This window comes from Caretta caretta, chromosome 18, assembly GCF_965140235.1.
Source record: "Caretta caretta isolate rCarCar2 chromosome 18, rCarCar1.hap1, whole genome shotgun sequence".
NCBI classification, from domain to species: domain Eukaryota; kingdom Metazoa; phylum Chordata; order Testudines; family Cheloniidae; genus Caretta; species Caretta caretta.
In genome coordinates, this window is record NC_134223.1 from 22489699 (window position 1) to 22503738 (window position 14040).

Here is a 14040-nt window from a genome sequence, read left to right on the forward strand (position 1 = left end):
AGACCCCCCCGTGACCCCTATCCTCGCTCCCCCTTCAGTCCCCCCAGACCCCCCCGTGACCCCTATCCTCGCTCCCCCTTCGGTCCCCCCAGACCCCCCCGTGACCCCTATCCTCGCTCCCCCCTTCGGTCCCCCCAGACCCCCCCGTGACCCCTATCCTCGCTCCCCCCTTCGGTCCCCCCAGACCCCCCCGTGACCCCTATCCTCGCTCCCCCCTTCGGTCCCCCCAGACCCCCCCGTGACCCCTATCCTCGCTCCCCCCTTCGGTCCCCCCAGACCCCGTCGGGACTCACAGGCCCCGCCCCGCCCCGTCACGTCACGTCACGTCCGGCGCTTCCCCAAGATGGCGGCGGCCCGGCTCCCGCAGTAGCCGCGCTCGGTTCCCTGTCGGGGCCCTCGGGCGCCCCCTGTCCCACGCCGGTGCCGGGGCCCGCCCGCCCGCGGAGGTGGGGGGACCTTGGCGCGGGGCGGTGTCCCCCCCGGGGTGGACCGGAGGGGTTGGCGGGGGGGGAGGCGATTTCCCCCCCCAGGGGCGGGCCGGACCGGACCGGACCGGACCGGAGGGGTTGGCGGGGAGGCGATGTCCGTCCCCCCCAGGGGCGGGGTGGGGCGGACCGGAGGGGTTGGCGGGGGGGGGAGGCGATTTCCTCCCACTAGGGGCGGCGCGGACGGGAGGGGTTGGGGGGGGAGGTGATGTCCCCCCCAAGGGGCGGGCCGGGGTGGACCCCGGAGGGGTTGGTGGGGGGGGGAAGGCGATTTCCCCCCCCAGGGGTGGGCCGGGGCGGGGCGGGGCGGACCGGACCGGAGGGGTTGGGGGGGAGGTGATGTCCCCCCCAAGGGGCAGGGCGGGGTGGACCGGAGGGGTTGGCGGGGGGGGGAGGCGATTTCCCCCCCCAGGGGCGGGCCGGACCGGACCGGACCGGACCGGAGGGGTTGGCGGGGAGGCGATGTCCGTCCCCCCCAGGGGCGGGCCGGGGCAGACCCCGGAGGGGTTGGCGGGGGGGGGGGAGGCGATTTCCTCCCACTAGGGGCGGCGCGGACGGGAGGGGTTGGGGGGGAGGTGATGTCCCCCCCAAGGGGCGGGCCGGGGTGGACCCCGGAGGGGTTGGTGGGGGGGGGAAGGCGATTTCCCCCCCCAGGGGTGGGCCGGGGTGGGGCGGACCGGACCGGAGGGGTTGGGGGGGAGGTGATGTCCCCCCCAAGGGGCAGGGCGGGGTGGACCGGAGGGGTTGGCGGGGGGGGGGGGAGGCGATGTCCGTCCCCCCCAGGGGCGGGGTGGGGCGGACCGGAGGGGTTGGGGGGGAGGTGATGTCCCCCCCCCCAGGGGCGGACCGGAGGGGTTGGCGGGGGGAGGTGATGTCGTCCCGTCCCCCCCAGGGGCGGGTTGGCGGGGGGGGAGGCGACGTCCCCCCCGCAGGGGTGGGCCGGAGGGATTGCGGGGGAGGCGATGTCTCTCCTGGGGTGGACTGGAGGGGATGCCTCCTGGGGAGGGTGACCTGGAGCCTCCCCCCCCCCCCCCGGCTGCTTTCTTTTCTGCCTCCCCTGGCAGCCCTTGGCCCAAGCGCCGCTGGCTCACCCCCACCTCCTCTCCTTGCAGACCATGGATGGCTCCTTTGTCCAGCACAGTGTCCGTGTCCTGCAGGAGCTGAACAAGCAGCGGGAGAAGGGCCAGTACTGTGATGCTACCCTGGACGTGGGCGGGCTGGTGTTCAAAGCCCACTGGAGCGTCCTGGCTTGCTGCAGCTGCTTCTTCCAGAGTTTGTACGGAGATGGAGCCTCCAGCAGCATCATTCTCCCTGAGAGCTTTGCGGAGATCTTTGAGCTCCTGCTGGACTTCTTCTACACTGGACACCTCGCACTTACCTCAGAGAACCGGGAGAAGGTGCTTGTCGCTGCCAAGGAACTTTGTGTCCCTGAAGCTGTGGAGCTGTGTCAGAGCTTCAAGCCGAAATGCTTTGATGGCAGTGATCTAAACAACCGGTGCCTTCACGAGAAAGGTCCTAGGGAAGATCTTAATGGTCACTTAAAGCAGCCAACAGACTCGGACGGAGAAGAAGCTATCAAAGCCTTGTCTAAAGCTAATGTTGCTAGTGAAGCCAGCCCCAGCTGCTGCACTAGGAGAGCCAAACTAACCCAGGGACCAAGTGGGAGCCCGTCTCTTCTTAGGGAAAGGCTTAAAAGGGCTGTTAAAACAAATGCATTGAGCAATTCAGGTGAAGTAAAGAACACCCAGGAATGTAAAGAAATAAAAAGGCCACCTAAAAGAGGAGGCACTGAAGACAGAGGCATCAGCAATGAGGTGGTGCGTGGAGCATGTCCTAACAGGGTTTCTTTTATGAACTAAGAAACTACTCTCCTTAGAACTAAAGGTTTAAAACTTAAGCAGGGAGAGATTTGCTCCTGAAAACTGAGCATCAAGCATATAGGATGTCTGCTAATCTCAACAGAGCCAGTGTGATAAGAGGGCAAGGATGGTGGTTTAAGTACAGGAGTGGGACTCAGGAGATGTGGGTTCTATTCCTGACTCTGCCACAGAATTGCTGTGTGTCCTTGAACAGGTCACTTAATCTCTGTGGACCTTAGTGTCCCCCCATTTGTAAAAGAGGGAAAAGGTTGACCTATATCTCAGGGAGACTGAGGCTTAATTGACTACTATTTGTAACTACTTTGAGCTCCACAAATGCAGGCTATTACAGAGTACAAAGTATTTGATACTTTTCATATTAATTGGGTTAATTACTTTCCTAGAGCAAAGCCAACACACCTGAAATTCTTAATGAGTTTGTGTATTCAAAAAGGAAGAAACTGGACATCTTAAATTAAAGAAGTACTTTGGCTCAAAGACATGATAAAATTTCATTATGAAGTTATTTTAAGGTCAGGAACTTCAGAACCACTGAACAGAAATACCTTCTTGTGCAGTGTATATTGGCCCTTTGAGAGTCAGTATTTCAGGAGGCTAATGAGACACACTGGCTGGAGTTTGAAGAGGGCTGGGTAACTCTTCGATGGCTAATAACTGTTTCTATACGAGCTAAGATAATGGGTTCAGGGTGTTGTTGGCAAAGACAGGGACTGATTCCTGTGTACAGCAACAGAGTTTAGTTTCGTTAGGTTTTAAAAAAATCAGACTAGCCAGGAAGCAGTTTACATCAGCTGCTGCAAAAGATGCAGAGATACTTGTCAGGAGGCGTGTGACTGGGTGAGTGTTTGCAGGGTGGGAAAGTTATCCTCTTACAGCACTAGAACAAGCTAAACACGTACAGTAGACAAGAGTCAGACTCTGCCCTGTGGGAGTTATTGGGAAATGTTCTTAGTCAAATCCACTGAGTTTGTTTTATTTTCCTGAGAGCGTCATGTCATCAGACAATGGTGCTGTCCACAAGCTCCAGAATTTAGCTGACTTCTAAGATATTGCAGTACCGCTGTAGATACGATTTCTTGTTCTGTCTAAGGTGCTCATTGAGTTAACGTAATGGCTCCCTGTTCCATCGCAGTGGGAAATGCAGGTTGTTCAAGTCTCTGATGATGTGGCAGCAGAAGATGATGGAGAAGTTCATGAGGAAACAGGTGAAGATTACATTCCTGAGAAAAAGACCCTGAGGACCAGAAAGAAATCAAATTTGGCAAAAAAGCCTCTCAGTTCGGAGCCTGCAGGGAATGCTGGGCTGGTAGAGGCTGGGACTCCTGGGAACAGAAAAGGTACAGCTGTGCCGGTTGAATGCCCCACATGTCATAAAACCTTCCTCAGCAAATATTATCTAAAAGTGCACAACAGGTAAACATTCTGATTTTTATTCCTGTACCTTACCCACAGTAAGAGGGACCTGTGCCCTGACTGGCTTCCCGCAGGGCTGGGCTATACAGAGCAGTCGTGCTGAGTAGCTGAACTTGAGCTCATTTCTGAACTTAAACACACGGGTTTAGGCTATGAAATAATAGTACTGGGAGGCAGGCGAGACCTGAGAGAATAGTCTCTGCCTGTAGGAGTCTTTTACTTGTTCAGAGAAAGCTCCAGTTCCAGGATGGAAAACCTCCTGGGGTACTGAGGATCTTTGCTAGAGGAAGCACCTAGTCCTAGCATTTCCCAGCTGCCTTTTTACGTTTTGCTGGATCACATTTCCTGTTTGCAGTTGGCCAGGGGCAGATACCAGTAAGACCCTCCGTATTGACTCTTGGAGTCACTTTTTGGCATTGTGACCCTTTCAGCACTGACTGGGGTACTGAACCCAGCTAGCTGTTAGGGCTTCAGTTGGGGGTGAGAAAAACAACTTCTTGAAATGTGCTGAATTTATGAGTGTCTGAAATGTCTCTAAAGCACATCCAGCCTGCCATCTGATTTAATCTGACACTCAAGCTCCCACTGGGGAGCAAGGTCTGGGGCTTGATCCGCTCCAGCTGGGCAGTGGGGTCGGGGGCCGCTCCGTTCGCACGTGCTGCGACTCCAGGAAGCAGCAGCATGTCCCCTCTCCGGCTCCTACGCGTAGGGGTAGCCAGCGGGCTCCGCACACTGCCTCCGCCCCAAGCCCCTCCCCTGCAGCTCTCATTGGCTGGGAACTGTGGAGCGGCGCCTGTGGACGGGGTAGCGTGCAGAGCTGCCTGGCTGCACCTCCGCATAGGAGCCAGAGGGGAGACATGCCGCAGCTTCCGGGAGCTGCTTGAGGTAAGCGCTGCCTGGAGCCTGCACCCCGATCCCCCTCCTGTGCCCCAACCTCCTGCCCCAGCCCATCCTCCAAACCCCTCAGTCCCAGCTTGGAGCACCCTCCTGCACTCCAAACCCCTCATCCCCATCGCCTGCACCTCAGCCAGAGCCTTCATCCCCTCCCCTCGCACTCCCCAGAGCCCCCTCCTGCACCCTGAACTCCTAATTTCTGGTCCCACCCTAGAGCCCTAACCCCCGGCCAGAGCCCTCACCCCTTCCTGCACTCCAACTCCAATTTCATGAGCATTCGTGGCCCGCCATACAATTTCCATACCCAGATGTGGCCCTCGGGCCAAAAAGTGTGCTCACCTGCTCTAAAGGTTTGAGTAAATAACTCCTCTCAAGCCTCTTCCACTCTCTCAAGTCTGGGCTGGAGATCAGTATAGCTCGAACGGAGATAAGAGCTTGTCTGTGTCGAGGGGCTGTTACAGGAGATGCAGCATCTGGGAGCAGATCTCAGCGCAAGTGCGGAGGAACTGCCACCTGTTAAAATTTGATCAGCCTCTGTACGTGGAGCTGCCTAGACTTGCTTGTTGTTAAAAACAACTTTAAAACAATCCTAGAGCCGGAGGGTGAATGGAGCTCTTAGCCCTATAGCAACAAGGGAAAAATATGGTGTAGGACTTCAGAGTGGTAACTAATGCCTAAAGGGAGATCTAGCCCACAGTAGCCGCAGGAGGAGGGTGCTCCAGGTTCCTTCTTTAAAATGCAGACAAGGTCTGTGACAGTCACCTTAGTTTCACAGGTCAGCATTTCCTACCTTAAACTGCAGCATGTTAGTGGGGGACAGAGAGCATGACTGAGATGATGGCTGTCTTCTGGAGAAGCCAAGGGTGAGTATTCTGCAGGAGAGCCTTGGTGAACTGATGCTCTGAAATACCATGGGAGCAGCAAACCGGCTTCCTAAAGGACAGCATTCAGAAGGGTCTCTTAGGATTTTAAGCTGTATTCTAACAACTTTGACCACAGATAATGTGTTGGTGTGAACAACATTTAACTATGTCTGAGTTTATAAAGTTTTTATTGTCCCCTGGCTCCAAATAGCTGGCTGAAAATGAGCAGTGCTTCACTAGCCTCTTTTAAACTAGGCTATGATGGGGAGTGTGGACCTAGAAATGACACTGAGTCGAGTGAAGGTCCTGTAACTGTTCATGAAGCCTCTCAAGCCACAGGACAGATTTGGTTAATTGTGAAAATAACCCATTGTCTCTGTGAGTCTGCTTCTCCAGTGTAAAACAGTTCAGACTACTAGCATCCTGGCTGTAACTTGCGATCCTGTTGTGTGAGTGGCTCCCTAATCTGTCCCAAGGAAATATTTGTCTTTGCTATTAAAGACTGAGAATTACAGATACTCTGTTTGTATTCCTTTTAGGAAACACACTGGAGAAAAGCCATTTGAATGTTCCAAATGTGGTAAATGTTATTTTAGGAAGGAGAATCTGCTGGAGCATGAAGCTAGGAACTGTATGAACCGTTCGGAGCAGGTACTTCTGGGAACTGTCAAGGGAGGAGCAGGAGACAGCAGCTGTTAAATTGTTAAAGCAGCAGCTCAAACATAGCATGTCTACAGCCACTTGCTTTGTTTGCTTCTTGCCTAGAGCTGTAACCTGAGCTGTCTATCCAGAGAAAGACTTCTCTGGGGGTGCCATGTGGTAAGAGTTTGGGTCCAACACTGGGAGGCTAGAATAAAATAACTTCTGTTTAGATTAAGGAGTTTCTATAAAATGGGACATTGTGTGCATTGATGCTCTGTGCAGTGCTGGGTCTGTTACATCCACTGCCTTTCTGTGCTGATGGGAAGTTAGACAAACGCTGGCTAGTTTAGAGAAGGATGTGTCCCTCTGGCAAACCAAGGCCATCTCACCAGGAAATAAACACTAGGCATAGCAGTAAATCCTGTGAGTTTGTCCATTTTGCTGGGCAGTTGGGAACATGAGCAGAATTAGAGCCTCCACTGCAGCGTCCTAGAACCAAGATCAACCTCAGCCATTGAAATTCAGAATAACATTGAAACTACTTCATCTGTCCTCTGCTGTCTGCCAGCTGAGCTTCCTGCGGAAGCGTGTACCGGTCCCGTGTGGGCCGTGGACAGTGACTTGCAGCAAGAAAGCGAGGGTTGGTGCAGCATGTGTAGTCCCCACTTGCTTTGGTTTGGGTTTTTGGGACAAATATTGGAGTTTGGTATAACCCGAATATTCTGACTGTGTATTATAAAGAGGACATAATGTTTACAGGTCACATGCCAAACAGTGTCCTAACCGAGCTCTCAAACTGTGAGGAGTCTGCATTCTGATATGCCCCTGTTTCCTATGTCAGGTTTTTGCTTTATCTTCTGTCCCCTTTGCCTGTGTCCTTCCTTTCTTGCCTCTCCATAAGCAGAGCTGCTTTTTCATAAGGGTCTCGCTGACTATCTCCTCTCCTCCTGTCTTTCAGGTTTTCACCTGTTCAGTCTGCCAGGAGATATTTAAGAGGCGAATGGAATTACGGCTGCACATGGTGTCACACACCGGGGAAATGCCTTATAAGGTCAGCACAGTGGGCCCTTGAGCATTCCTGGAAATGACTGAGAGATGCTGTCATGAAAAGAAAGAGGGGCATGTGTGCAAAGATGCCTTTCTATTCTGGGGTTGAGGGACTGACCACACCCAGCCAGGCCTTGCACTGAGAGCATGCACCACCTTGTGGCAGTGACTCCAGGAATTTGGGCTGGTGCTGTGGATGTGCATAGGTCACTGGGCTGCTGCCTACACCTTAAGAATATTGTTTTGGTTTATTCCCTTCCTTTTATGGCAGCTGCATTTATCCTGTGTCTTAAAGTACTGATCCCACCGATCCCTTCTTCCTGTCGCCAGACCATAGATGTGCTCCACGTATCACTCATCTCCTTGATAAAGGGTGTGTGTCTTGGAGGGGAAAATGCAGCACAGAGCCCAAGGATTATAGCCTGGGTGTGAGTGCCAAGGATGCACCTGGAGCTTTGGGGGCTTGCGTGTGGTTACATGTAGGCAAGTGGAAAGGCATTGGGGAAGGATTTTATGTCTTGCATCTTTTCTCTTCTTTCTCCTTGGCCAAGCTCCTTTGGCCTCTCTGCATTAGTGAAACCGTAAGCTCTTCTAACACAGTTACGGTAAATTATCTGGAAATGGCCAGAGGCTGACTCTTGTCTCATGTATTTCAGTGTCCCTCCTGTGTACAACAGTTCATGCAAAAGAAGGATCTTCAAAGCCATATGATAAAGTTACATGGTGCTCCAAAACCACATGCGGTAAGGAGGGGCAAGACTAATGTGGGGTGGGCAGAGCTGACATTTTGGGAGTAAAACATGGAATGGGTCGATGGCAATCTTGAATTATTACAGAGGGAGGAGGGATGCTAGTGCAGTGGCATGAGGCAGTGATGGATAATCAAAGGATCCTAACTTTCATCTGGTCCTAGTGTGGTGGCGTGCCAGGCAAAGAACATCAGCTGGGTTGACTCTGTAATTTAGAAGCTGGCAGCCTCTAATCCTCATCTGGAGGAGACCTGTGTCCACCAGAGGCTTGGCCTGGGCCTGGCGCTTTTGCTCTTGGCTGTAGTCTCTGGGAAGTCAGTTCCCTGAGCGCGTGACAGAACTCCTGCTGTTGGCCGCTGATCCTAATCCCTCCCTGTGGACTTGTAGTGCTCTGCCTGCTCCAAATGTTTCCTGTCTCGAACGGAGTTGCGCCTTCATGAGGCATTCAAGCACCGAGGAGAGAAACTTTTTGTCTGCGAGGAGTGTGGGCACAGGGCTTCGAGTCGCAATGGCTTACAGATGCACATCAAGGCTAAACACAGGTAAGGCACAAGCGTAGGCATATCCTTCAGCCCCATCAACTGTCTGTCTTCCTTGCCGACCTGCTGATCTCTGGAACACATTGCAGGGACCAGTCCTGCAGAGGCCAGGAGATGGACTAGGCGAGACAGGGATAGGCACCACCCCGTTGAGTGGTCTTGGCCCTGGAGGGCAAATTATAAAGGCTCCTTGAGAAATAGTACCACGGAAGGCCAGCACTTGGTTCTGCAAGAACTGGCCAGCACTGCCTCTTCCCCCAGAGATGTAGCTTACCCATATGCTGTTTGCAGTTTGTGTGGCTTCCGTTGGCCCAGTCTGTTCATTGTCTTTGGAAGCTGATCACCATGAAGCCAGATACAGTAATTGCCTGTTCTTTAGGTCACCGACACATTTCAGCACTGTTTTGTTCATGCTCCCTGTAGTATGGGTCCCTAGAACTTGCTGTAACATCTGAGGGCTAAGAGACTCTGGCTTCTGCTCTTCGTACCTATCGACTGGTCTAGGATATTAATCACAGTTCTTGGACCTCTTCAAGTCCTTGTTTTGAGGGAGGTTTGAAACAGGATTGAATTCGGGAACTTTGGAACAGCGGTGAAAGCTGACTTAACTCCCAGGGGTCTAACCCTTCTAATGGAGAGCTGTGGGTCGGGGTTGTTTCCCCAACCAAAGAGACTCTTCAGGACAGGAACAAACTGAACACGGTTCTCATTGTCCTTCCAGAAACGAGCGCCCTTATGTGTGTGAGTTCTGCCATCACGCCTTCACCCAGAAAGCCAACCTCAACATGCACCTCCGCACGCACACGGGCGAGAAGCCTTTCCAGTGCCATCTCTGTGGGAAGACTTTCAGGACACAAGGTACAGACAGGATCCTTTGCTTGGCTTGCCAAGCTGGCTGTCGTTACAGCTCCTCCTTCCAGCCCTTGGAGAGCTGCAGCACTTGGTGCACATTATTCCACTGCCAGGGCCCAAGCACTGACTGTGTTGGTCTTAACTCCAGCCCTGAGTGTTACCTGAGCAGGGGGTGTTCTAACGGGCCAGACCACAGGTCCATCTGGTACTCTGCCTCTAGCAGCATCAGTACCTGATAGCTTCAGGGGAGGGTCATAGTAAGCAAGCCCTAGTGAGACGCTGTACAATTCTTTCCTGCCCCCTTGGGGCTCATACTGTGTGATACTGCCTCAGGAATAAGAAAAGGAAAACATAATAAAAGCTAAAACCTCTTACCAGCTGGGAGGGAGGGAGAAGTGGCCTGTGGTAGCCAGACAGTATGGCAGCTGCTTTTTTCCCAGACTTAAGGCCAGCTACCAGAAAAGCATGCTGGGAAATAGCAGCTAAGGGAAGAGTTGAAATCCCCCTCCCACCTTTCTGGATGTTGAAATTCTAGGAGGGAAAATGTATCCCAGTGTTTTCAGAGCTGAAACCTGGTATATTTGAAGACTTTTTTTTTTTTTTAAACGTATCAAAAGTAAAATGTTCAGCTGTTTTCCAGACATCAGCTGTGTCCTCTGCTCAAAGTTCACTGCATGTCATGGCAGTGCTGAAGTAGATTTTATAGGCCTATCCTAGCGCCTAAATAACTTGTGCAGATTTTTTAAGATGTTACATATTTCTGTCCTTTTTGAAATACAACATTTGTCTCCTCCCGTCTGCCCGTGCAGTGAGTTCCATAAGTTACTGCACGAAGCTAACAAATTAACTTACTTATTTCATTGAGCATCCCCTTATTCTTCTATGCCTGGACACTGTGGAGGAGAGAGACTGACCACTCTTCCAGTTAAGGTATTGGGAACCATAAAACAGTGAATTCCCATTTGCATCTTTTCTAAAACCGTTAAGAAAATAGTGTCTGAAGGCTATGCAGGCTCTGTAGCGGGCATAAGAAATGGCAGGAACTCTGTGGTAAAGTTTCTGTACACGAAGGATAAATTTCTTGTCTTTCATCTGTATAGCAAGTCTGGATAAGCACAACCGCACACACACTGGTGAACGCCCCTTCAGCTGTGAGTTTTGTGATCAGAGGTTCACGGAGAAAGGGCCCCTTCTGAGGCACATTGCTAGCAGGCATCAGGAAGGAAGACCACATTTCTGCCAGATCTGTGGGAAAACATTCAAAGGTAATGCCCATTAAAGCAATGCTGCTGCATCCTCCTGCACAGGAGTTATGAGGCCTCTAATTTGCCTTGAGCCTCTTTGTCTTAATTCATAGTGACCATGCAAGTGCTTGTCAGGGAATTGGGACATTCTGTTTGCCTGCTGTGGCAATCAGAGGCAAATACATGTCCGACTCTTGAAACTGATTGCAGAACAGAAGTGGATCCAGTATTTCTGTGTTTTGTCGAACATTGAGTCTCTTGCAGGGATTCTTACGTCCATTGCTGATGCAATATTCAGCAAAACTGTGTTAGTGAAAGCAGAGCAATGGATGGGCAGGAAGGGGAGAGAACCCTTCTCCTTCAAGCTTTCCTGTGACTTAACTGGCCAAGTTTGAGGCTTCAACTCTTCAAAAAGGAATCTCCCTTTCACCATGTCCTGAGATAGCAGGATTGTCATCATGTCCCTTGCCAGGGTAACATTTCCAATGTAGCTCAGGCCTATGATGGTTTAACTCAAGAACTCTTTGTTGCAGTGTTCAGACCATGCATTGTTGCCACGTTCAGCCAAGTGGCTAATAAATGGTTTCTAACTTTCCCTTCTCAGCTGTTGAACAGTTGCGTGTCCATGTTCGCAGACACAAAGGAGTGAGGAAGTTTGAATGCACTGAATGTGGTTACAAGTTCACCCGACAAGTAAGGGGTTTTCCTAATTCCACTTGCAATGAGCAAGTCTAAGCTCGGTTGAGTCACCAACTTCCTATTTGCAAAGAGATGAACAGAATTAGTCTTATAAAGTGAAAAGAAAAGGAGTACTTGTGGCACCTTAGAGACTAACCAATTTATTTGAGCATGAGCTTTCGTGAGCTACAGCTCACTTCATCAGATCTGATGAAGTGAGCTGTAGCTCACGAAAGCTCATGCTCAAATAAATTGGTTAGTCTCTAAGGTGCCACAAGTACTCCTTTTCTTTTTGCGAATACAGACTAACACGGCTGTTCCTCTGAAACCTGTCTTATAAAGTGGTGTATTTCTTTGGGAGGGAAAACACGGGTCCTAAACTGAAGCATGTTCACTGTCCTTTGTAGACAAGAATGAAGCAGAGCAGCACTTGGAGTGTCTGAGCTGCCGACTGCTCCGGCAGGGGTGAAAAGGGCAGTGCCAGTTAGTACCCTTGTTCCTTTGACTAAGTTTTCCCTCTGTAACCCCACCAAAATCTCATCTCATTTACTAAAACCAAAGTCCTTGGGGAGGGAGAGAGGAAGCAAAGGAAGAGATTTCCATGGACAGGTGACATCACACTCAGATTAAAAACCCCAAAAGAATGAAATGCTTTAATAAATATTTGAGGCAACCATACTATGAAAGCAGGTCACTAAACCTAAATCTAGTGTGAAATATGGGCCTCTGCTTTTTGCTCCCAGCCTGGGTAGTGGCTGTGATGGATGATAAACTAGTGAGGATTGAGTCCCTGCTAGAGCAGCCTGGAAGACTTCAAAAATAGGACTTTCTTTCCTCCTAGCTCTATCTGCCATTCCCTCTGCACAGCTGGAATCCTGCTCCATGGCACTGCTTTGCTGCCTTAAAGAGAAAAGACTAAGTTACCACCTTTTCTCTTCTAGAGGAAGTGTTAGAGACAGAAGTTTCTATGGAAGAGCTACTCCAGCCTTGTCTTCTTACCTGTTGCCATTTCCCCCCCTTCCTACAGCCTTTTGGGAGGAGGGGGTCTGTTCTCCTATAGTTGTGAATTCACTGTGTGCATTTATTTCCCTGTGTGCTTTCTCCACCCCTAGTGCTAATTAGACCCAACTTCTTATACCACCGACATTCCTGCACCCTGGACCTTATTCCTCACCAAGAGGAGACTCTGCTGTGCATGTTTTAGGTGGGTAATGATGGACTTTGATTGCTCTTCTTTTAAAGGCCCACTTGAGGCGCCACATGGAGATTCATGACAGGGTTGAAAACTACAACCCCCGGCAGAGAAAGCTGCGGAACCTGATCATTGAGGATGAAAAAGCTGTTGTGGTAGCACTCCAGCCCCCCCATGAATTAGAGGTGGGGCCCGCAGAGGTCATTGTGGAATCCCTCTCTCACAGCTCCCTGGGGGAAGCGATCCCTGTACAGAGACTATGTTCAAATGAGACCTTCTCTATGACAGATGTTATTGAACAATCTCTTATCATTACTACAACGATCCCTGAAGATTGTGAAACATAGCACTTATGTCCTTGTACACACCTTTCCCTCTCAAAAGATAAATAAAATGAAGTGTTAAGTTGGACTAACTGTTCACAAGGGCTTGATGTCTGTGTTTCAAAGCCTACATTCTCAAATGCCTCTTGCTTTAAAAATATCATACTCATACTGAGCTTTAAGGGGTGGGGAATAGTGTCTAGCTAAGTGCTCAGCTGGCAGAGGGGCACAAACTAGGGACTTGACAGCTTACCTGTTAATGAACCAAATGTAAGTGAGCAGAATAAATCTTCCCAGGTTGACAATTTTGTATTCCCTTGTGCCTATTACTGTCAGCTACCTTTTCAAGAGAAGAACCTGACTTTTGGAAAGATGTTGCCTTTTACAGACTTGTTTAGAAAAGTAGTTTGCTTTGGGGGGAAATGCAGCCCCCCCCATTACTCCAGCACTGTGGCAGTAACAAGCAGAATGCCTCCCGTAAACCATCCTTCTGGTAGGCATCAGTAGATATAATGAAACTTCACTCCTTACAACTGCCATACTTGATGTTAGTGTCTATGTATTGGTCACACTTGCGTACAAGTCCATGGCTCTTGATCTCCCTGAGGCAGCTGGGTTGAAGTGTGGCTTTATACAACCCAATACCATGAACAGCATACCAAACTTAGCCTTCATGTAAGAACTAGGTAAAGTTGTTTAGTAATCCTATTTTTGCTAAGGTGACTCCAGCACCAGCTTTGGATAGTTTAACTGAGGCTGCATTTATCAGAATCACCTAAGCAAATTAAGTACCCTGATCCTACAGAATTTTAATTGGAATTAGGTATCAAGCTCCATTGAAAAATCACAGGTTTAATGACTAATAAAGGAACAGCAAATGCATGAAAACTCAAAGCTAATCAGTCTCTCCAAGAGTGCACTTACTTTACCACCACTGCCTTGTTAGATCAGTAATGCAGAAAGACCCTCTAAAATGTTCGCTCTCTATGGAGAGATGAGCCTAATACCTGCTATGAATGAGATTGCAGGAGGAAAAGTGTGATTGTGTATAGTCCATGTATGCAATATTGTAGCTGTGTTGGTGCCAGGATGTTAGAGATCAACTTGTTGGTGAGAGAAACTAGCTTATACAGAGCTCTTATTACCTCACTCCCCCCCCTCTCACCTATATTCCACTATCTCCTTGGCCATTAACTTTTTATCTGGCTTGGAACCATATGCAGGCATGGTCTGTGAGCC

The 14040-nt window shown here is 50.5% G+C and overlaps 1 protein-coding gene across 2 annotated transcripts; it reads left to right on the top strand.

Annotated features, from left to right (window-relative positions):
• Positions 1–319: 319 nt before the first annotated feature.
• On the top strand, positions 320–12889 carry ZBTB48 (zinc finger and BTB domain containing 48). Of its 2 annotated transcripts, XM_048825005.2 has the most exons (11): positions 320–446; positions 1598–2302; positions 3498–3778; positions 6075–6186; positions 7136–7228; positions 7881–7967; positions 8361–8515; positions 9234–9370; positions 10465–10629; positions 11213–11301; positions 12529–12889. In XM_048825005.2, exons 2-11 carry the CDS (start codon positions 1601–1603, stop codon positions 12823–12825), a joined length of 2118 nt encoding a protein of 705 aa, XP_048680962.2. In that variant the 5' UTR covers positions 320–446; positions 1598–1600; the 3' UTR covers positions 12826–12889. The 2 variants fall into 2 exon arrangements, with proteins under 2 accessions (XP_048680962.2, XP_048680963.1); XM_048825006.2 differs by lacking the exon at positions 11213–11301 and having other exon boundaries at positions 12529–12707.
• The last annotated feature ends 1151 nt before the right edge of the window (positions 12890–14040 follow it).